Source organism: Oncorhynchus masou, chromosome 8 (assembly GCF_036934945.1).
Source record: "Oncorhynchus masou masou isolate Uvic2021 chromosome 8, UVic_Omas_1.1, whole genome shotgun sequence".
Taxonomy (NCBI): domain Eukaryota; kingdom Metazoa; phylum Chordata; class Actinopteri; order Salmoniformes; family Salmonidae; genus Oncorhynchus; species Oncorhynchus masou.
In genome coordinates this window covers 21,078,969-21,103,318 of record NC_088219.1, presented here as the reverse complement: position 1 = coordinate 21,103,318, position 24,350 = coordinate 21,078,969, and the positions used below count along the sequence as shown (strand labels likewise).

The 24,350-nt window shown below is 42.1% G+C and overlaps 1 protein-coding gene across 1 annotated transcript in view; it reads left to right on the top strand.

Moving 5' to 3' along the window:
- LOC135544381 (small conductance calcium-activated potassium channel protein 2-like) overlaps positions 1-24,133 on the top strand; it is a 39,142-nt gene extending 15,009 nt beyond the window's left edge. The window contains exons 3-9 of the mRNA XM_064971944.1: positions 7,913-8,331; positions 8,717-8,858; positions 9,179-9,289; positions 9,487-9,614; positions 12,003-12,011; positions 18,345-18,450; positions 21,704-24,133. Of these exons, the coding sequence (XP_064828016.1) occupies positions 7,913-8,331; positions 8,717-8,858; positions 9,179-9,289; positions 9,487-9,614; positions 12,003-12,011; positions 18,345-18,450; positions 21,704-21,979 (1,191 nt within the window). The 3' untranslated portion in view covers positions 21,980-24,133. The remainder of the gene's footprint in view (positions 1-7,912; positions 8,332-8,716; positions 8,859-9,178; positions 9,290-9,486; positions 9,615-12,002; positions 12,012-18,344; positions 18,451-21,703) is intronic.
- Positions 24,134-24,350: the final 217 nt, after the last annotated feature.

Below are 24,350 nucleotides of genomic sequence, written 5' to 3'. Positions count from 1 at the left end.
GTTTCCATGCTTTTAAAATAATGGTTCTGTTCCGGAAGAGTATATATAACTTTCGTTTGTGGTTCTGATTCTGTTCCTCTAAAAATGTAGTTATTTTCTGGTTTTCGGTTCTGTTCCCTAAACCGGTTCCAACCCCTATTTTAAAGTATTCCATTTTCTTATTCTTCATTGGCTGATTTCTCCCAACTCATAGGAATCCCCACCGAGTTGACTACTTTAAAATGGTGGAAGCTCTCAATGGCAATGTCTATGCTAAAACTTGTTGTATATCCATGATGAGTCCTCAACCTATCTCTAGGACTCTGACAACAGGCACAAGTCTGAAATAAAGTAATTTTTGTGTAAATTGCCGAAATGTCACATGCATCCACTTATATCATTACATTCGTAACAACCTAACCATTTTGAAACTTATATTCAATCAGTTAAGCATCACGTAGCAAATAAGCAATTATGTTTTTTGTTAAACATATTTGACCCTCATTGACCTCCATAACAAAATTATGGGATTATGGGAGGAGTAAAACCTCTCACTTTGCCTCTTCCTCTCTGACCACAGGCAACCCACTTTGTAGAAGATAATGCTCTCTGATCATTGGCTGATTTGGCCCTATTTATCTCAAAGATTGACACATGATACTGAAATGCCTGTTATTTTGCCCAAATAAAGATAGGTAAAGTGTTAATTTAAACATCTAACAACATAATTAATTAGTTGCATAAGTTACTCAATAACTCAACAAGTTTCAGATTCATACAATCTCTGTAAAATGTTGAACAATAGAGATTATATTTCTCTAAATTCCAATTTAAAGGTTTTGAAAATCTGGTTAAAAAGCATGTTTTTACTATTTTGTTAATTTGGTATCCAAAATAAAATGTCTAAAATTAATCTGTAATGAATTTGTTTATCCCTCTATTGCATCCTTTTACTATTACATTTAGTGGGGTGGTAAGGTACTCAGGTAAATATTTCAAATATGCAATACAAACAAAGTGTGTGAGTTATATACTGTATACAGTATGTCTACCTGACAATCTGATCTGGTCTACCTGACATACTGTATGTTGGAAGAACAGGGCTCCGGGCAGCCGAGCGGAAATGGAGGAAAACTCGCCTCCCTGCGGACCTGGCATCCTTTCACTCCCTCCTCTCTACATTTTCCTCCTCTGTCTCTGCTGCTAAAGCCACTTTCTACCACTCTAAATTCCAAGCATCTGCCTCTAACGCTAGGAAGCTCTTTGCCACCTTCTCCTCCCTCCTGAATCCTCCTCCCTCTCTGCAGATGACTTCGTCAACCATTTTGAAAAGAAGGTCGACGACATCCGATCCTCGTTTGCTAAGTCAAACGACACCGCTGGTTCTGCTCACACTGCCCTACCCTGTGCTCTGACCTCTTTCTCCCCTCTCTCTCCAGATGAAATCTCGCTTCTTGTGTGCCCAACAACCTGCCCGCTTGACCCTATTCCTCTCTTCTCCAGACCATTTCCGGAGACCTTCTCCCTTACCTCACCTCGCTCATCAACTCATCCCTGACCGCTGGCTACGTCCCTTCCGTCTTCAAGAGAGCGAGAGTTGCACCCCTTCTGAAAAAACCTACACTCGATCCCTCCGATGTCAACAACTACAGACCAGTATCCCTTCTTTCTTTTCTCTCCAAAACTCTTGAACGTGCCGTCCTTGGCCAGCTCTCCCGCTATCTCTCTCAGAATGACCTTCTTGATCCAAATCAGTCAGGTTTCAAGACTAGTCATTCAACTGAGACTGCTCTTCTCTGTATCACGGAGGCGCTCCGCACTGCTAAAGCTAACTCTCTCTCCTCTGCTCTCATCCTTCTAGACCTATGCCTTCGATACTGTGAACCATCAGATCCTCCTCTCCACCCTCTCCGAGTTGGGCATCTCCAGCGCGGCCCACGCTTGGATTGTCCTACCTGACAGGTCGCTCCTACCAGGTGGCGTGGCGAGAATCTGTCTCCTCACCACGCGCTCTCACCACTGGTGTCCCCCAGGGCTCTGTTCTAGGCCCTCTCCTATTCTCGCTATACACCAAGTCACTTGGCTCTGTCATAACCTCACATGGTCTCTCCTATCATTGCTATGCAGACGACACACAATTAATCTTCTCCTTTCCCCCTTCTGATGACCAGGTGGCGATCGCATCTCTGCATGTCTGGCAGACATATCAGTGTGGATGACGGATCACCACCTCAAGCTGAACCTCGGCAAGACGGAGCTGCTCTTCCTCCCGGGGAAGGACTGCCCGTTCCATGATCTCGCCATCACGGTTGACAACTCCATTGTGTCCTCCTCCCAGAGCGCTAAGAACCTTGGCGTGATCCTGGACAACACCCTGTCGTTCTCAACTAACATCAAGGTGGTGGCCCGTTCCTGTAGGTTCATGCTCTACAACATCCGCAGAGTACGACCCTGCCTCACACAGGAAGCGGCGCAGGTCCTAATCCAGGCACTTGTCATCTCCCGTCTGGATTACTGCAACTCGCTGTTGGCTGGGCTCCCTGCCTGTGCCATTAAACCCCTACAACTCATCCAGAACGCCGCAGCCCGTCTGGTGTTCAACCTTCCCAAGTTCTCTCACGTCACCCCGCTCCTCCGCTCTCTCCACTGGCTTCCAGTTGAAGCTCGCATCCGCTACAAGACCATGGTGCTTGCCTACGGAGCTGTGAGGGGAACGGCACCGCAGTACCTCCAGGCTCTGATCAGGCCCTACACCCAAACAAGGACACTGCGTTCATCCACCTCTGGCCTGCTCGCCTCCCTACCACTGAGGAAGTACAGTTCCCGCTCAGCCCAGTCAAAACTGTTCGCTGCTCTGGCCCCCAATGGTGGAACAAACTCCCTCACGACGCCAGGACAGCGGAGTCAATCACCACCTTCCGGAGACACCTGAAACCCCACCTCTTTAAGGAATACCTAGGATAGGATAAAGTAATCCTTCTCACCCCCCTTAAATGATTTAGATGCACTATTGTAAAGTGGCTGTTCCACTGGATGTCATAAGGTGAATTCACCAATTTGTAAGTCGCTCTGGATAAGAGCGTCTGCCAAATGACTTAAATGTAAATGTAAATGTAAATGGAAGACGTGTATTGAAGGTCTGGGAGAAATAGGATACAAATGTGCATTGTATTCCAACCTCCAAATTACACCAGTTCTATAGGAAAGAAGACCGACTGAGGAATGGGATGACCTCAGGGCCTCCTTAATGGTGCCGTCTGGGCAATAATGTCAGCACAGTGGCACAGGCTCACCGCGGCCGGCACGGGTGAAACTTTCCCAGGATGAGCAGAGGAATGCTCCCCTAATGATGAAACACTATTTGTATCCATCAGATAACAAGTCATCTGTCTGAGAGCAGCCACTGGACCGTGGCAGAAGGCTATATTTAAAGAGCGATTGGTTAGAATCGGTCACTCTGGCTCTCTGTTTCCAACCACCATTGTACATTTCATGGGCTCGGCTTGTAGGACACCATGTGTAGCGACACCGCTCTTTCTCGCTGTTATACAATGTGTGTGTGTGTGTGCACGTGTGCTTTGTTGTCCTCTCCTATAAATATAATTTTCTAATGTGCTTTTGTGTGTGGTCCACTGGTCCATGTGGGTGAAATGGCTCTTAGCCCTGCAGGATTTGAGCTGAGTGACCTGAGAGTTTGTTTGGCTCATCAACGGGGCTTTTCTATTCCTCTGTCCCTCTCTGGCCCTTCTCTGGTATGCTCTTTATTGGGCCGTGGATCATAGGACGGACTATTGTTGTAGCATTGAGGGTCTTTTAAACTTCGTAAGCCATAAACCCCTTCAATCTAGTTTATTCTAGAAGGATATAACCTAGACAAGTTATCAATTATGTGCATATGATCTACTGTAGAAAGAGACATGACTGCTGTCCCTTATGCCACATACATCTGCAGCTGATAACCTGGAATTATGTAAGTCATACACCCCACCCCCTCCCTCTCATAACTAGTGCTTCTGCTACTGGCATGGAATATTTAATGCTGAGAGGTAAAGAGCTCGAGTATTGTATTTCAGGTCCTCCATTACCATAATTGCTTTTACCAACCAAGTAGGCTTTCCTTACGTAACCGAGTTTTAAATGTTTAATTACATTGTTTTAAAGCAACAAACTTTCAAAACACTTTTGTCACATGAAGTTGTTGCCATTATTATTTATTAAAATGAGAGCTTTTTGTGCTGTGTGCAGACAATATTGTGTTTGAGCCGTTTCGATGGCTTAGGTCTGGGAGTAAGAAAGACGATATTGTGTTTGAGCCGTTTCGATGGCTTAGGTCTGGGAGTAAGAAAGACGATATTGTGTTTGAGCCATTTCGACGGCTTAGGTCTGGGAGTAAGAAAGACGATATTGTGTTTGAGCCGTTTCGATGGCTTAGGTCTGGGAGTAAGAAAGACGATATTGTGTTTGAGCCATTTCGATGGCTTAGGTTTGGGAGTAAGAAAGACGATATTGTGTTTGAGCCGTTTCGATGGCTTAGGTCTGGGAGTAAGAAAGACGATATTGTGTTGGAGCCGTTTCGACGGCTTAGGTCTGGGAGTAAGAAAGACGATATTGTGTTTGAGCCGTTTCGACGGCTTAGGTCTGGGAGTAAGAAAGACGATATTGTGTTTGAGCCGTTTCGATGGCTTAGGTCTGGGAGTAAGAAAGACGATATTGTGTTTGAGCCGTTTCGATGGCTTAGGTCTGGGAGTAAGAAAGACGATATTGTGTTTGAGCCATTTCGATGGCTTAGGTCTGGGAGTAAGAAAGACGATATTGTGTTTGAGCCGTTTCGATGGCTTAGGTCTGGGAGTAAGAAAGACGATATTGTGTTTGAGCCGTTTCGATGGCTTAGGTTTGGGAGTAAGAAAGACGATATTGTGTTTGAGCCGTTTCGACGGCTTAGGTCTGGGAGTAAGAAAGCGTCTGTCACAACACAGTGGAGTAACAGCTTGCGTTTCCATGTCTAAGTTACACTCCCTTGGAACGGCTTAACAAGCAGGGCTATACCAACAGAGAGCCTGGTTAGTGTTACAGCGTCTCTCAGCCTCAGTCTGACAGATGTCAGTGCTCTCAAGGAGCTAGATGTTGTTACGTATGGGCAAAAGCCTCTTTAGTTGTGTGCTTTAAAATGATCTTTGTGGGGGAACCTTTTAAATGTGTTGCTTTGATGAATGAATTTGGTAGAGATGTTGCGTGGGAGTGTTTTGTACACGTAACTGCTTGGAATTTCCTGCAGCTGTCTGTGGGAAGCGTTTGGCCTGCAGGTTAGCTTTAATGAGAGTGTGAAATTTGCCCGGATGTTCAAGTGGAATGTTCTTTGTGTGGCAATGTGGTGTAGGTGGCTGTAGTGTCAGTGTGCCTGTGGGATTGGAGGGCTGTCGTATGTGCAGTGCACGTGCGTGTGTGTGTGTCTGGTGTGGGTGGCACTATAGCGCAAAAATCCTGGAGGTGTACATTTGTTATAGTCAGGGTGTCCTTGAGCTAAAGATGTGGAATAAAAGCTTTCTTTGGCAGTGGGATATATAGATATATATTAGTTGAATGATTCAACATTTTGTCATGTATTATTATCTCTAAATACCTCTCATTGATCCCATTTACGCATCCAGGAATGGGACAGCACTTTTTTCCACCATCAAGGATCCTGGAGTTGTACTAAATGGGGGTTGATTGGCAGGATGTCAAGTCATCATGTGCGACTTCACTTATCTCCCAAGGTTTTGTGTTCTTCAGGAAATCTGAATTATTAAACATTCTGATGTTTTTGACTGATCTGCTAACACATTTTGGCTGATATGTGATGGATTTCAGACTTCTTCTGTTTTTTTTGTTTGATATGAATCCATCCTGAATTTAAAATGTTCTTTAATTCTTATTTCGTGGTTCAGATCACTGTGTTGCACAGAGCCATGGGAAGCACATACTTTACAGGACCAATTACTGATACTCAAACAGAAGCAGGAAGAAAACGCTGTTTGAAAAGTCAGAAGAAAGATCAAAAACATATTTGCATAATCTTTTTCCCCCACACACCGGAGGGCCAGATGTCTCTAGACGCAGCACCATTCATTTAATCACAAAGCATCATATGATGGCTTCAGTTAAAATGTGGTTTGTCATTTGTTCCTTTATATTGAATGGCATATAGTCACGATGGATATACCCTAGTGAAAGAAAGCTCTCCGAAATTGGCTGACGGCAACGTTTTGTGAAATATCTCCCGCCAGTTGTGACAGCCCCATACACAACCCAAAGATTGAAGTGATTGAGTGCAGGTAGCGAGCGGCTGAGTGCATATTTTGGACTAATCGGGATAGTGCAGACGATCGGCATTGCGTGTCAGAGAGGGGAAAAATTTGACAACTGTAGAGAGGAACATTAGAGAGGCTCGATTGCATTTATTCCATCTGCAGAGAAGTATTTAAAAGGATGAGGGGCAGAAGGAAACGCCATACCTAGTTTATCTAGATCACAAACACAGTCAGATCACTCTCACTGAATGTCACCGAGGGTTAGGTGGATCTGTTGGTATGGGGCAATAAGGTCATTAGTTCAGGGTAGATGGAAACTATATATTTAACTAAATTATTTGAATTTATTTAACTAGGCACATCAGTTAAGAACAAATTCTTATTTACAATGTCGGCCTACCAAAATCCATGCGGGATGGGTGCTGGGATTAAAAATATAGGACAAAACACACATCACTGCAAGAGAGACAACACAACACTACATTGAGAGACCTAAGACAACAACATAGCATGGCAGCAAAACATGACAATAAAGCATGGTAGCAACACCACATGACAACAACATGGTAGCAACACAACATGGCAGCAGCACAACATGCTACAAACATTATTGGACATAGACAACAGCACAAAGGGCAAGAAGGTAGAGACAACAATACATCACGTGAAGCAGCCACAACTGTCAGTAAAGAGTGTCCATGATTGAGTCTTTGAATGAAGAGATGGAGATAAAACTGTCCAGTTTAAGTATTTTTGCAGCTCGTTCCAGTCGCTAGCTGCAGCGAACTGAAAAGAGAAGCAACCCAGGGATGTGTGTGCTTTGGGGACCTTTAACAGAATGTGACTGGCAAAACGGGTGTTGTATGTGGGGGATGAGGGCTGCAGTAGATATCTCAGATAGGGGGAGTGAGGCCTAAGAGGGTTTTATAAATAAGCATCAACTAGTGGGTCTTGTGACGGGTACACAGAAATGACCAGTTTACAGAGGAGTATAGAGTGCAGTGATGTGTCCTATAAGGAGCATTGGTGGCAAATCGGATGACCGAATGGTAAAGAACCTCTAACCTGCGATCTATAAATTACATCTCCGTAATCTAGCATGGTGGAGAGCTTTAGATTGGAGTGAGAGAGATGAAGGGTGTGTAAGAGGAGACAAGTGGGAAAGGATGAGATGGAGAGGGGGTACAGCATGCATGAGTGTGTGTGTACGAGTTGGGATAGAGGAGAGTCATTAAAGGTGTTGAAATCCGTCCACATCGAAGGCCCCTCTACTGGGAGCTATCTTCTGCTCTGTGGCCAGGCAATACGAGACCTATACTAATGTGGGAAGTGGCAGATGTTCTCATCAGTCTAATGTGTTGGAATAGGAAATGATAGCCACATGCAGGAGGTCCCATAAACTTCTGTGACAGATGTTGTGAAGAGTGTAGCGAACGCTGACAGATAATAATTGGAATCACTGAATGCCAATCAGCCATGACAGAAACTGAATTTCCATTGACTGAGTGTGGTAGTAAAGTTTAAAGTTTTGATCAATTTAGTCTGATGCCACCATGATTAAAATGCAAGGCTGCATCTAACCAGAGCTTGTTCAGTAACCTCTGTCGGTTTCCCTCTCCCCCTCCATCCATGTTGTTATTCAGTTATTCATGGTAGACAATGCAGCAGATGACTGGAGGATAGCCATGACCTACGAGCGCATCTTCTTCATCTGCCTGGAGATCCTGGTGTGCGCCATCCACCCCATCCCAGGGAACTACACCTTCACCTGGACAGCGCGCCTGGCCTTCTCCTACACCCCGTCCAAGACGGACGCAGACGTAGACATCATCCTGTCCATCCCCATGTTCTTACGGCTGTATCTCATCGCCCGCGTCATGCTGCTCCACAGCAAGCTCTTCACAGACGCCTCATCCCGCAGCATCGGGGCGCTTAACAAGATCAACTTCAACACACGCTTCGTCATGAAGACCCTGATGACTATCTGCCCTGGCACCGTGTTGCTGGTCTTTACCATCTCGTTGTGGATCATCGCTGCGTGGACCGTGAGGGCCTGTGAGAGGTCTGGACCTGCTGCCCTATCACAGTCACGCTATGCTGCACAAAACACTGCATGAACCATAAATAAGGCTTCATGGTTTGCTGGGGAAACAGGCGTTAACTCTTTATGCGTCATACTTTAGGCTTCCATCCAGATGTAGTGCTCCATCCACACATTCCCAGCCATACCACCATTTTGCATTTAATTCTGATTCTCTGCATGGAAATGTCAAGAGGTAGACAATCATGGCCCATAGTTTACGTCTTGTTAGAAGATATGAGAATCTGTTTACACCTTATTTATATTGTACATGAATTAGGCACAGATGTTTCTATAATGTATAAGACATTTAAGTATTTGGCAAGCTGACTCCAGTCTGACACTTATCTGGAACCTTCCATTCCAGATACCATGACAACATGGACATAACCAGCAACTTTCTAGGAGCCATGTGGTTGATATCAATCACTTTTCTAACCATTGGATATGGGGATATGGTACCCAACACTTACTGTGGAAAAGGAGTCTGTCTCCTCACTGGTATTATGGTGAGCCCTACTGCAGAAATGATATTACATTCTCGTGCCACAGCTCTGCTCTCTTTTGCAGTGCTGCTTATGGGGTTATATCTTTAAATCCAGCCCTTATGTGTCTTATTACTTTTTTAAAAACCTGCCAATATTTATTTTTTTAAATCTCTGTTGGGGTGGCAGTGCGGATACATTCATATTCAGAGGATATCAGAAGTCAGAATCTGTGATTATCCTTTTTGTTTATAGCATAATTCCCTATTATTCCAATAAGGTTAAAAAACAAATGTAACTGACTAAATACAGGCAACGTGTAACAGTCTGTTTGTTCATCCCAGGGAGCCGGCTGCACAGCCTTGGTAGTGGCTGTGGTTGCAAAGAAACTGGAGTTAACCAAAGCTGAAAAACATGTTCATAATTTTATGATGGACACCCAGCTGACAAAAAGAGTAAGGAAATAATTCACTTGCATGTCGTTTTAAGTGTAAACATTGGAAAGAATAATCTCAACTCCCCCGTTTCTCCATTGTGTTCTATTTCAGGAAGACCAAGCATGGTTGAAAATGAGTACAGTATGTTTTCCATTACATGAGTAGTATTTTGTTTACCGTGAACAGTGTTTCTAACCGTGCTCTTTGTGTGCCAGGTGAAAAACACAGCTGCAAATGTACTGAGGGAGACCTGGCTCATCTACAAGAACACCAAACTTGTGAGGAAGATGGACCATGCCAGAGTCAGGAAGCACCAGAGGAAATTCCTCCAAGCCATTCATCAGTAGGTACCCTGTCTGAAACGCTGCAGGCAGTGTGGTAAAAACTTATTACACACTGGTATCTGCAGTCCCACACTTTGTCATACAGTATCATAGATAATAATACAAACCTGAGATCTGAATTGTTTGACACCTGTAGCCCAAATCTGGATTTACAATGTGGAATGTTGACCTTTTTTCTTTTGTTGTTTCTCATTTCACTCCATTGTTTTGTAATATTGATAAGTTGGAATGGAGTCGGGAAGTATTTAGTCCCAAAACATGTCAGTAGTGCCCTAACAGCTCTTGAGAAGGAATGAATTATAGTAGCAGTCATGCTAGCTGTATTAGTATTCACTAGAATGTCTAGAAACCAGACCTCATAGGTCAATTATTTAACATCAAAGTTGACTTGGTAGTAAGAGAATTCTGATACTAACTGTTAAATTCTATATTATAATATAATGGTGTCATAGTGTTGTTACTAGCTAAAATGTGGTAAGAATTGCAAAGTAGTCATTCAATCTTTTTATTGAAAGCAATTTACTTATTAGATCAGAAGAATGTAAAAGGACTGGGAGCTCTTTCTCAATTGCAGATAACTTATCGGCATTTAATTATTGGTTGTGCAATCCAGTATCTTCAAAACAACTCTAAACCATTTTAACCACAACCTAAACTCACCTGCCTTCTTAGTGATGACAGGAGAACTTCTCTCTGCCCACCCCCTATCTCATCCTGCATCACCATGATGTAAGGACCTGCCAGTTCTATTGCATGTCAACATGACTTTTGTGTATCTAAGATCGGAGTCATGCTGACCTCTGGGCCTACACATCCGTGTGGTTCCTTTAGTCCTGTATGATCAGTCAGTTACTTGTCAGGTAGCCTCTTAGTCTATGCTCTCTATCTCCATAACCCTATTGATGTTAATGTTCTCTCTTTTTATAAACCTAAGCCTACTTTTACCACTGCATTTCCCACCTTTTAAGTAAGCGACTGACTATCATGTGAAACTCAATGAGATATTTCTTCTTTTTTGAGGTCAGGTTTGGTTGAAATTATTATTATGATTAGGGTCAGATTATATTCATATGCTACAGTGAAACTGTTCTTTGTTTTGATATACTTTTCTGTGTTGTATGTTTTATCTGCGTTAACTGAACTGTGTGTTCTCCTGTGTGCAGCTTTTAATTTGCTCATGATTATTTGTTTTATATGCATCGTATACAATGATGACATTAAAATATTTGATTCTTGAAAGGGAGTATTGGCTTCTGCAACCCCCATCCAAAATGCAGCTGTTTTATAGGCTTCTGTCATAGTTGCTCGGGCAGGGTTATTATGTCCTCAGGCTATTTGTGGTAATGACAGCATATCATGTCAACCTCCTCTTCTTTAAGACGAGCAAATAATAGGAAACCCTCAGGGTTTAGGCAGAATCTCCACAGGACCAGATTCAGCTGTAAAAAGCCACTTCCACCACTGTTCAAGGGCATGTCCATCTCCCCTTTTGTACAGGCTCAGTAAGCCGTATGAAGAGGGAGTGGGTCTTAGCAGAGAAGTTGTGGGTCTGAGAGCACTTCCTGGTGTGTGCTAAGTCAAGTGATGCCTGTGGCCTCAGCTACAGGGTTCAGCTCCAAGTGTGGCTTGCCTGGGTGGATGTATTCACACCGTGTGTTGGGATGTGTCAGTGGCCACATTCAGGGTCTGCCTGGGAGCATGCTCATCCCTCAAGTGGAGGGCTAGAGAGGGGTCAGTGACCTGTCTTGGGTCAATTGCGGTGGGAAAAGTATGAATAGTTCCTATGCCAGAGCTGGATCAATCACCCTGTAAGATCCTCCACCACTGTAGGAGACAGATCTGAGGGGAGGAGGAGGTAACTTTGTTCTTCTGAAGTGAGGCTTTTTCAATGGTGTGATCCTGGGGAAAACCTAGGTAAATGTTAGCTAGACAACTTGTCAGCCTGCCACAACTGCCTATCTGGTCATTGGTTCTCTCAGTGAGGCTGGTCTTACATACAGTACTGCATGCCTGAGAAACTTGGCCGGCTGGAGGGGAGGATTAGGACAGGACCTCAGGGAGTAGCTAGCAGGGGACGGACCAGAATAATGTGACAGGACAATTGAAGTTTTAAACGCGATGATTCCATCTGTGATGGCCTGAGGTGAGGCATAGCTATGAGGTGCTGCTGATGGTGATAGTGATGATGGTATTAAGTTGATGTTAGTGCTGTGATTTGTATGTGTTGTTGTTATTCAAAATGGCAGCAGTGGGATTGGGGTTGCAGTACCCAGGCCTGAGCAGGAGACTGATCCTGCCATCTGGACACATTTATCTGATGTTGTAATAATTATTTTGTCTATTTTATGTTTCCTTTTTTTCCTATTTGTGTCGACACAATGCAATAGAGCTCGAAAGTAAGTCTTCGCCTAACATGTAGCTACAGATATGGTGTGTGCATGCAAATGAGAGCTTGTCTTTTTGACTCAATGATGTGACTAAAAATTTCACTCCCTCATTTGATAAGTGAAATTCATACCACAGCTACACATTTTGATTTCCCATCGAGCAATGACTGATTAGATAATGTCACATAATGTACATTTCTATGTAACGTTATATTTCAATTTATATAGCCAGTTACAACACCGTCAAGATTTTAATTTCTCTTTTAGATCATTAGCTGAACAGCATGAAAATAAGTTAATGACGCACTAGCCTACAGAAACCCAGCATGGTCTCTTTAGAGAAAGCAAAGACCTCTTGATCAATTCTGCCCTACTTTTTATCTATCAAGGCATTACACATCTGCCAATTATGCATCAATGCCAATCCCTTCCCTGTGCACCTCATTAATGAGAAGACAAATACACTGCTAATGTTCCCATGTAACTTTCCCTTGATGAATTTCAATTATCGGTGATGGAAGGTGTTTTTCTTTCCATTGTTGCATGAATGTGATGAGAATTTGATCTTTAATCAGAAATCCACTGATTAAACTCCAATAATCTGTGCTTTCATGAACCGAAGGATGACCGCTGGTGCTTGAGGAGAGGAGAGGCTTGCTGTAATAACTACAGAATAGAACACATCTGTCCAGGTTAATGCATACTCCCCCATCAATCTGCCTTAGCTACATTAACCAGGGCTAGGGGTCATCTTTCGGCTTGTGAAACCATTGTGACGCCTGTAACATTTGCATTTCCTCCATTTTTCTCTTGGATGACTGGTAGCAATAAAGACAGTGGCCATTATGACTACCAGCAGAATTCACCGATTTTAGGAAGACGCATTTGACATGCATAGCTGCACTGAGCTATCCACACTCATTAGTCTAGCGTAATGGCTCGTAACACCCTTAGTGGTGTGATGCATTTGCCTACAACTAGCATGATGCATGTACACAACCAGATGTCTTCCAATATGTTGGAGAAGATGAGAGGATTTCTTCACAGGGACACAAATCGTCCTCTTTATAATGACACCACCCTTGCACTCTTAGACGCAGGGAGGAAGGTAGGGGTACAGGAGGAAGCGGGACAGGAAGCAGCATGTGTCGTTAGATTGGTGACTCAGTGGGGGTGTGAAACAGGGACACGACCTGAGAGGCAAAGGTCGGGGTAAGCCTCCGAGAAGTCCTCCTGCTTTAGAGACTCTGTGCTGTAACTGACACAGCGTGAGACTCTCTTCCTCAGCACAAATCCCAGTAGTAAGACAGGCAGGGCAGAGTCAGGCAGCAGAACGGCCTGCCCATTACACTGAAGAGTAATTAGCATCGGTCTTCCTACAGCGAGGTAAACAGGTCAAGACAAAGATAGCAACCGCAAAAAAATATATGGTGCAGCACAGTTGATATTGCCTTAAAGGGGCCATCTGTGATTGCTACATCCATTTTTTTTTACTTTTAAATGAACCAAATATTCCCATTGATTCTTGAAGAACATCAACTAATCCCATGAGGGATTGATAAATTAACTGTTGTACCCCATTGCAACATGTCATTTCAGCAAGCCATGATACCCACCATCTCAGATCGCTCTTGAAATCGTTTCTGTAGTTAGAAACAGGTAAGATTAGCATTCCTGAAACACTATCTTGTTGAAATGTAATTTGATTGCAGAGCAATTAAGCAAATTGATTGCACCCAAATTGGCCATTTAAATGTATAGGATTCAGAGTGGCGAAGCGGTCTAAGGCACTGCATCAAATCCAGGCTGTATTACATTACATTACATCCGGACGGGATTGGGAGTGCCATAGGGCGGCGCACAATTGGCCCAGCGTCCTCCAGGTTTGGCCGGTGTAGGCCGTCATTGTCCGTCAATAAGAATTTGTTCTTAACTAACTTGCCTTGTAAAATAAAGGTTCAATAAAAAACATATACTTTTCAATAATAATACATATAATAACAACATCAGATTTGGACCTAACTTCTACTAATGTGTAAGGCATGAGGAATCCCCCCAAAATGCCAAAAGCCACCCATTGACCCTCCACACCCCATGCCAATCCCACTCCAATGACCAGTGTACAATATCAGTTTTCAATGATTGACAAGTAGTATCACTCTGCAGCATTGAGTATTGCTTCTCCATACTATGTAATCTATTCATTGTGAATTTGGTCATGTTTTTCTCCTCTGTTCAGAGAAATGAGTTATTAAATTCACTTGCATCATTTCACATAAAGTAGTATGAAAGTATAGGGATTGGACCACGAGATGCTGTGGTTCCTGCTATCCCGCCACACCCTTTTATCCATTTTGCTGGTCTCTTGTGTTTATTAATACTGTATATCACAACATTTCCTTTGCAACTTTGGGTAGAAAACCAATAGATTTGGCTTATGATGAAAATAAATTGCAGTCACAATTCAAGCCAGTCCTCCATGAAAACCATGCAGTTTATCCTTCTTTTACGCTTAATCTGTGTCCAGGAAATGGCCCCTTTGTATGTGGTTTATTCCCTTTGAAAGAATTCTGGCTTCGTTACTGTTAGACCATTCCTTGTGAACAAGCAAACCATTAGGCTACAGCATTTCTGATGGCTTCAATGTTATGGTCTCTAATGGTCTTCATGGTCTGGTCTTAATGGTCTGAGGAACGGGCGGGCCAGTCCATAGCATCAATGCCTTCCTCTTGCAGGAACTGCTGACACACTCCAGCCACATGAGGTCTAGCATTGTCTTGCATTAGGAGGAACCCAGGGCCAACCGCACCAGCATATGGTCTCACAAGGGGTCTGAGGATCTCATCTCGGTCCCTAACGGCAGTCAGGCTACCTCTGGCGAGCACATGGAGGGCTGTGCGGCCCGGCCCCCCAAAGAAATGCCATCCCACACCATGACTGACCCACCGCCAAACTGGTCATGCTGGAGGATGTTGCTGGCAGCAGAACGTTCTCCACGGCGTCTCCAGACTGTCACGTCTGTCACATGTGCTCAGTGTGAACCTGCTTTCATCTGTGAAGATCACGGGGCGCCAGTGGCGAATTTGCCAATCTTGGTGTTCTCTAGCAAATGAAAAATGTCCTGCACAGTGTTGGGCTGTAAGCACAACCCCCACCTGTGGACGTCGGGCCCTCATGGAGTCTGTTTCTGACCGTTTGAGCAGACACATGCACATTTGTGGCCTGCTGGAGGTCATTTTGCAGGGCTCTGGCAGTGCTTCTTCTTGCACAAAGGCGGAGGTAGCGGTCCTGCTGCTGGGTTGTTGCCCTCCTACGGCCTCCTCCACGTCTCCTGATGTACTGGCCTGTCTCCTGGTAGCGCCTCCATGCTCTGGACACTACGCTGACAGACACAGCAAACCTTCTTGCCACAGCTCGCATTGATGTGCCATCCTGGATGAGCTGCACTACCTGAGCCACTTGTGTGGGTTGTAGACTCCGTCTCATGCTACCACTAGAGTGAAAGCACCGCCAGCATTCAAAAGTGACCAAAACATCAGCCAGGAAGCATAGGAACTGAGAAGTGGTCTGTGGTCCCCACCTGCAGAACCACTCCTTTATTGGGGGTGTCTTGCTAATTGCCTATAATTTCCACCTGTTGTCTATTCCATTTGCACAACAGCATGTGTCATAAGGTGAAAGTCGCTCTTGTTGTCAATTAATGTGAAATTTGTTGTCTTCCTAAGTGAACAGTTTGATTTCACAGAAGTGTGATTGACTTGGAGTTACATTGTGTTGTTTAAGTGTTCCCTTTATTTTTTTGAGCAGTGTATATAGGTTTTCCACCCAAAGTTTCAAAGGAAATGTGATCTATTTAATAAACACATTGATGTGTGGTGGTATAACAGGTACAGTGGTATCTAGTACTTTCCTATTACGTTATGGTAAATAATGCAAGCAACTTCAATTACTAATTTCTCTGAAAAGGGGACAAAAACATAACCAGTGAATACATTACATAGTATGGAAAAGTAATACTCCAAGCCACAGCTTCATGCTACTTGTCAAACATAGAGAACTGATACTGTATACTGGTTGTTGGTGTGGGATTGGCATGACTTTGGGGGGATTCCTTGTGTCTTACTCGTTGGTAGGAAGAGGTTTGGTCCTAATGTTGGGTACTATAGTTATTGAAAGGCCAATTTGGATGCAAACAATTAGCTTTTTTAAGAGATTAAATTATATTTCAACAAGACAGTCTTTCTGGAATGCTAATCGTATATGTTACTAACTTCAGAAACTATTTCAGAACAATCTGAGTTGGTGGATGTGGAAATCCTCTTTCTTGTGGTTTGAAGTAGAACAAACCAACATTGTTTACAAACAATGTAATTGTAAGCCAACACCGTATAGCCTCAAAACTATAATTTTGATATCATGGATGGTCAGTGCTTGAATCCATAGCACTGTCTATGAATTTGAGTGGTTACATTTCTCCAACCCCATCCCTCAGCTTTTGAAACAGTGGAGGGGTCACACTTTGTTATTGTTTGAACAGCAGATTCTTCCTTTAAAGAATTCAAACGGGGGGCTGAAAAGCTTAGCATAGCTGTTTTCCCCCTGACAAATAGCAAAGCAAATAAACTATTGAAAATTCAGGACCGCACAGGAGCATTGAATCACAGAAGGACATAGAATATTGAGTATGAGGGGGCAGGATGCTTTTATATTCTGACCCCAGCTTCCTGCCTGCCTTGTTCATCAACACCATTTGACAGCTTTTGGTCATCCAACCGTGAAATTGAGAATTCTGACAAGTCTAACATCTCAGCTGCACAAACGTTTTAATGCTGATGTCTTTCACACTTTAGTACATTTTTTTATTTTCAATTTGCCAGATTACTTGAACAATAAAAGTGCTGTTTTTGCAATAACATTGGCTACTCGTTTTAGAATGTGCTTCTTCTGGACCATACGGCTACCCTATCACTAGCTGCTGAGGCATCGTCTTACGCCTGTAGGATCTTTCAGTGGCACTTGTAGTGCCCCCTGTTGGTCTAACTTGTCATCTAGCTCCACACATCTTTGCCTGTGAACTGGAATGACTAACAATGATGCACCATTGCATGAGAATAGATTAATCTAGCAGTCACTACAGACCCCTCATATTCTTCCCCTTGATCTACTGTGCTGTACACCATCAAATTCACACAGTCCAATTAGACCCGCTACCTCAAAAGCCTATCTCATCAGCTAGTCTGAGAGCATTGGGTTTTATCTGAAAGAAAAAGCTGACCACAAGGGCTATGTTACAGTCCTACCTCCAGCTCGCACCGTGTGTTGGTCTCATTCTGATTTAGCATGCAGCACGGGTGGTTGTGGGAAAAAAGCTCTCCTGTTATCTTGAAAGATCGAGTGTGGTCCTGAGTACTGCACATTTGCTGTTTTCGACGTGCCAGTTCGTGTGGGTGGAAATCACTTGCTTAGTACCCTAATTAAACAGGAAATGTGAATTATTTAAAACAGCTGTATGGATTAAAGAAAGTTACTAATTTTACTCTGGCTCTTGAAGAGGGGTATTTAATTTTTTAACCTGTCTGCGTCACTAACACAGAAAAGATTCATGCCAGCTGGATGAGTTTCTCACTATGTAACAATTCAGCACATCACTGTCAGTACTCAGTAACTAAGGTGATTTTACATAATATACCAGATGGATTTTCTCTTTTATCAATAACACACTCACAGTCCAAAGATATGCGCTGGTATACTGCATAAAGCTCAGTAATATAATCTTATTTTTTTGATCATTTATTTATATTTTACAATGCTGTATTTGTTTTTTAACTACTTAATTGAAAATTAATTAGTATTCCTTTTATATAGAGTTTGGCTATTATGGCACTTCAGGTGGAATTGCTCTGATTGACATAGTTTTGATTTTCAAAATAGAAAAAGTCACTTGAACAATCTGCAGCTTTTTGAGGGATTAAATAATTCACTAAAATGGAGAAACCTCCAAGTGTTTGGATTAAGCTTTTATTATTATAGTTTATATACACTGCTTTAATCCTATATTTCAGCTAAATCCCATTGCAAGCGATTTTATCTCCCTAGTTGAGCCATTGTATGTTACTTTGTTGTAGAGTTCAGGGGCTGATGATATACTGCAGTAATAGACATTCTCCTCTCTGGCAGCTTCTATACTCTGGTCTTCACTTGCATGCAGCTCAACCAATCAAACTGTCTTAAACCAATTCCTGCATTTTCTACACACATCCTGTGCATGTCCTAGGAGTGAGTGCTCTCTATGTGTATGCCTTCTGTGTGCACAGATCTGTTAAACCCATCTTTACCAAATAGATACATTTATTGGGTTCTGAATGGTCTTCTGTTCAGATTGAGAAGTGTTAAAATGGAGCAACGCAAGCTGAATGACCAAGCAAACTCACTAGTGGACCTTGCAAAGGTAAGCTGGACTGACAAACGTCACATATTCCAGTTTATTTTGGTTGTGAAGTTTGGTTGTGCATTTGGATTGATCTCTATCTAACCCACTTTTTGATTTGAAGGATTCCATTTGATACATGTGATATCAACGCATCGGGTGAATTAGTAACACCTTTTCATATAAACAAACAAAGTCTACAGGTGTCAAATAAACAGACTTTTTCACATGAATGTTAAGAGGAACCAGTTGTGTACTGTCATTGGAAGAAAATAAGACACAATATATTTCCACTTCTTGAACTGGGTGCAGGATAGCCCGGTCCCAGATCTGTTTGAGCTCTTGCCAACTCCATTGCTGTCATTGGCATGACAATGAGTGTTAAGGAGTTGGCATGATAGCACATTAAACAGACTGGCACTCAGGGTAGATGCAGGACTGTTGTTGATGGAAACATACAGTATCTTGGTTTCAAAGATTATAAAAAGATATGCATATTATAAGGGGTGAAAAATGAGAAGAATCACTTTGGGGAACCCTCCAATGTAAAATCCTTGAATTCAGTTCATGCCAAAATGATAGAGGAACATTTAAAGATGCACATTTCTGCATGTAAAAAACGATTTCTGAGGGGGAATCCATTTTCCCCAGCATTTCCAACCCTGGTTATTAGTGGAAACCTACAATATCTTGGGTTTAAAAATTATATAAAAGGTATGCATATTATTTTATGAGATCAGGATCCCCACCCTGATAGGTAAGTAAAACTGTCATTTATATGTCATCAGTTTGTCAAATACCTTAAGGTTTGGTTTTCCAGACTGAGATTAAGCCTAGTCCTGGATTAAAATGCATGGTCAAGGAGAATCTTGAAAGGGCTTTTTAGTCCAGGAGTTATCTTAATCTGTGTCTGGGAAACCGCCCCTTGATGGTAATTAACACATTGCTATGTTTCAGCAAATCTCTCTATGGTGTTTATCTTGTGATGCACTAAACAGAAGTTGACAAACCTTAGGGAAAGACCTGGCACAGAGCCAGCCTGACGCAGCAAAAAAAAAAACATTAGGGGAAGGGAAACATGCTGTGAGTGTGATGTGATGATTCAGCCAGAAATATAGAATATAGAAATATCCACCACGGTCAAATCAGTTTCATGCTACCATGCCACGAAAGACATTAGCTAGTTAATATTACAGTCACCCAGGGTTATGAAACAAGTGGCTCACGGTGAGTTAGAAAGGTGGTTGATATTTGGGAAGAAGATGACTCATACAGCCATCTTTAATCATTGTCATAAGTGGCTTTGGTCACCAGAGGGCAGCATAGCATTAAAAATCACAGTACATGAGCTCCCTGTGGATCGATAAAGCTGTATAATGGAGCTTAAAATAACTTTGGCAGCTGCATAGCCTCTGCAAAGCTTTGAGAAATCCCTCACATAGCAGTGGTTTCCCTACAGTTGTAAAAACAAATACCTCTATTTGGGGCATAACATAAAGCAGGCTATCATTTGAGTCAGAATATATTAATACCGTAGAAGGCCTACAGTTAAGAGTATCAAACTCCCTTTTCAGCATTTGTCCTCACCTTGAATAAGCCTTTTATTATTGAAAATGCAGAATATTATTTTTCTTTATGATTTTCATTGTAATTTTCTACACTTGTCTTTTTACTGAGTTTGGAGCCATTATAATTTCAGCTACTTGTGGTATTGGATTTCAGTAACAGGGTTTTAGTACATCAAAGGCCTATGTTTACCCACAGGTAATTTCCTGCATCCAGTCGGCTTAATCAGAGTCTGAAATCAGCCCACAATGCACAGTCGTGTAGGCTTACACAAGCGTTTTTGTGCCTTAACTGAATATACTTACAGTCCCAGTCTACTCTTGACAGAGTTCTGGTTTTATTTTATTAGTGCTGTATTATAAAGATTTAATTAATTTGCAGTTTAATTTTTCATGATTAACCGAGGCAAACTCAAGTCAGTTCATCTGTGTCTATCCAAAATTCACTTGTTACCTCAAATTTAGGCAGTTCTATATCTCATAATGTTGCATTTTGCTATTGCCTCAAGGTTCCATCCTTATTTTCATAAAGTTCCAAGATAAATGTAAAGACTCTAACCATGTCAATTCTAAATTCCTTGATCATCTGTGGAAATTGCCTTTTAAAATATCATAGGAAGTGATGAGTGGCTCTGGTAGTGATGCAACGTAGTGAAACCCTATCTTGCCCACCCAAGTTGGAGCGCCAGGGTGGTGAAAAGCTGTCAGTGTTGTTTTGGCCTGAGGTGGATCGCTGTGATTCTAAACAAGCCACCCAGCCCAATATTCCTACCCCAAGTGAGGAAAGGACAAGGTAAGTGATGGATGGATGGATGGCATTGGCCACATGCTGGCAGCGATTGTTCTCATAGTGAACATTAGCTCAGTACACAGCAGCCCTCACTCCCAATCTCCAGCCCCCTCGGGAACTGGATATCTCACTGTTTGGTAACATGCCATGTGTCGAGAGGAAGAAGATCAACTTCCTGGTGCAGAAGTTAGTAAGTGTATACAGCAGAATTTCTCTGCAAGTTATCAATTAATATTTTATTTGCTTATCTACAGCATCAAGTTTTGTTTGTTGTGATGGAGATCTGTGAAATTTAAATTGCCCGTATCCAGACACGTTTTATTATATTTATTATGTCTACATTGACTCAGCTGTGCGTTAACACTTTTTCAAGATGGTTGAAAAGACAGAGACAGTTGACTTGTAGCACTGAGAATAGCTGCAGACTGAGTTCAGTTCTGCCACGGAGGGCAGACTAATAATCTGAAAATAAATCAACATCTCCAGGGTACAGTTTAGTGTTGTAGTGGGAAACAGTGGCATGATTAGATACTTAGAATGATGCAACTGATAATCAAATTATTCACAAGCTGTTCCTTTTAAGAAGTATACATTTCATGCTGGTTCCTTTCAACTAAGGGGCAACTCATAACTTCAATTTCAGTCAAACTTTCACTTAGCCTTTTGACATCCATGACTAAGTGAAAATGTGACAAATTTAGGATTTGCCCCTCAAATGGCTCTGGACAGATTGCCATTGTAAATAAGAATTTGTTCTTATTTACTGACTTGCCTGTGTAAATAAAGGTTGTTAAAATAGAAAAAATAAGGTAAATAAAACAAATTATTTTACAATTGCCTGCAACTTCTAGCCTAAAACACCCCATGCTCTGGAAGGGTCTCACCCTCTTACTATGACTGAGTGTCTCTCCTCCTCCAGACTCAGAACATCATGTATGACCTGATCTCAGACCTGAACGAGAGAGGGGAGGACATGGAGAAGAGGATCGCCCTGCTGGAGACCAAGCTGGAGACTTTGCTGGGGAACCTGCAAGCCCTGCCAGGACTCATCAGCCAGGTCATCAGCCAGCAGCACAGGGACTTCTTGGAGGTGCAGCTCCAGCCGTACAACAAACACAGCCCTGAGCGATCGCAGTCTGTGTCCAGACGGAGGTCATCCTCCTCTGCACCGCCCACCTCCTCCGAGAGCAGCTAGAGTCTAAGGGGAACACCTACAGAGAAGACTTTTGCCATCATATGGCCAAGTTGCATTTATTGTAAAGCCTTATGGTTTCAATAAGTATTATCCAAATTCTGATGACAGAATCCGAGCTACTGGGACAATGGATTTTAAAGGGATGCTGTTTATTTTTTATTACCTCAAAAGATGTTATCCTTGCTCTGGTGACATGACCATAGAAAATGATGCTTTCCTCAGTAAAAACTATTAGGCCTATCGATGGGGGGCTGTGATCAGAACTATACTCCATCTCTATGCAGAGGTAGCCAGTTTTAGGACAGTAAGGTTACTGGCCGGGTGTGAAGATAATGCACTAAAATAGTGCTTCTTTTCACGGACTTTGTGCTTTTGCTGGCTTGATTCAGTTACCGTGTTCCTTAAAGCAAGCTGAGAAATCATGGGACCCATCAATCAGCAAGCATTACAGTAATATTTTTTATTGAGGAAAAAGTGATATTTCATGGACATGACTGAAATGAAGACAGAGGGCAGCACAAGAATGCACCCACATACTGTCACTCAGAGGTACCATATAGAGCTTGAAATATATATTTTAGGTTAGAAACAGCATCAAACTATGGAGTTTTTTCTTTTGCAGAATGCCCCTGCAGAATGACTATTTTTGGGGCCACACTGCAAACAATTGAATCCTCTTATTGAAATGAATGCATCTAAATCTGTACTTGCACTTACTTTTTAATCATTGCACTTCAATGCTGACTGACGTATGATATAAATCTGTGTTGCTCATTAAAATAAGAAAAATGTAGATGTTTGGGCATGGACTTATGGTCAATTATCAATTAATTAATTTGTATTATTAGTGAAGAGGACTCAAGTCAAAGCCCTCATGCTATGTACCACAAAGGGACCTCAATTTAAAACTGATAGGCTACTGAAATGAATACTTTCAATTATCACAAACACAGTTTGCTCTTTCCTCAACATATCTCAACCCTTGTCCTGGAAGCACTTAGTATTTATGCTGGTTTTTGCCTCAACTGAGCAACAATAGTTGGATGCAATGCAAACCAATAACTCTGTAGCCACTTTTGAAAGTAAATTCATATTTTTATATTTTCATGAGGATAAGCACACCTCCGCACACCTCTTACAGCATACGTCTTCAACACAAATAATGACGGAGAGATATGAACACAATATATGATGGAAAACATTCATTGGTTGAGGTGAAATGCAGCATATTCAACATATCTTCCATTAAGCCATCCAGGACCAAGGTTAAGATACCTGGGAATACACATTGTTAATTCAAAAGGAATGTACAAAAGATGGTATAGCAACTTACTGCATTAGAGGGCTGGGCCTGGTCACTAAAATGTCAAAACCTAACTGCAAAAAAAAACTCTGACACATATAATTGTGCAAATATTGTAGGTGCTCAAGATTATAGAATTAGATTTCAACAAAGCTTTGTCCCTTTGTTTAAAACAGCAATAGCTTGGCCACTAGCCAGTCATAAAGGGAAATAAAGGTAACCTTCCACCAGTTATACACATTTTGGCAATATGCACCCTCCCTCTGCAAGGTTTTCAGAAGTTAGATGAGTGCGCCATATTCATCCGATGGGCATTTATCTAGTCAACTTCCTGCAATGACATTGTCCAACCAACCAAAAGCTCAATCCCATCTACAGTGTTGAATGTACTGTTGCTGGTTTTAGAGCTTTCAAATATTGGCAGTCAATCCAGAAATTTTAGCAACATAGAAACTTTTGAGAGATTATGTACTGTATGCAAACAAAATATGAAACAATAAAAAAAGCATATTTACCAGATGTGTGTGAATTACTAATACTAAACCATTTGACTGGGGTGAGAGAGAGACCTGTTGCCACAAGAAAAAGGCAACCAGTAAAGAACAAAAACCATTGTAAATACAACCTATATTTATGTTTATTTATTTTCCCTTTTGTACATTAACTATTTGCACATAATTACAACACTGTATATAAACAGATGACAGTTGAAATGTCTTTATTATTTTGGAACTTTTGTAAGTAATGTTTACTGTAAATTTTGTATTGTTTATTATCTATTTCACTTACTTTGGCAATGTAAACATGTTTCCCATGCCAATAAAGCCCCTTGAATTGAAATTGAATTGAGAGAGAGCATGCACTAGCCTTTTAATGTGATGAGTTATGCAGTGTCAGATACATTCGTTTGATTTGTCAAATCCAAACCTGAAATGTGTTACATAATTTCTTCAAAGTGTATGTCATTGCTGTTACATGGAATATGTAAAATCAGCAAACTTACATAAACCTGCAAACAACTTAATTCCGGCAGGTGGCGCCAACGGTGTCGCCGTTTTTTGAGTTATC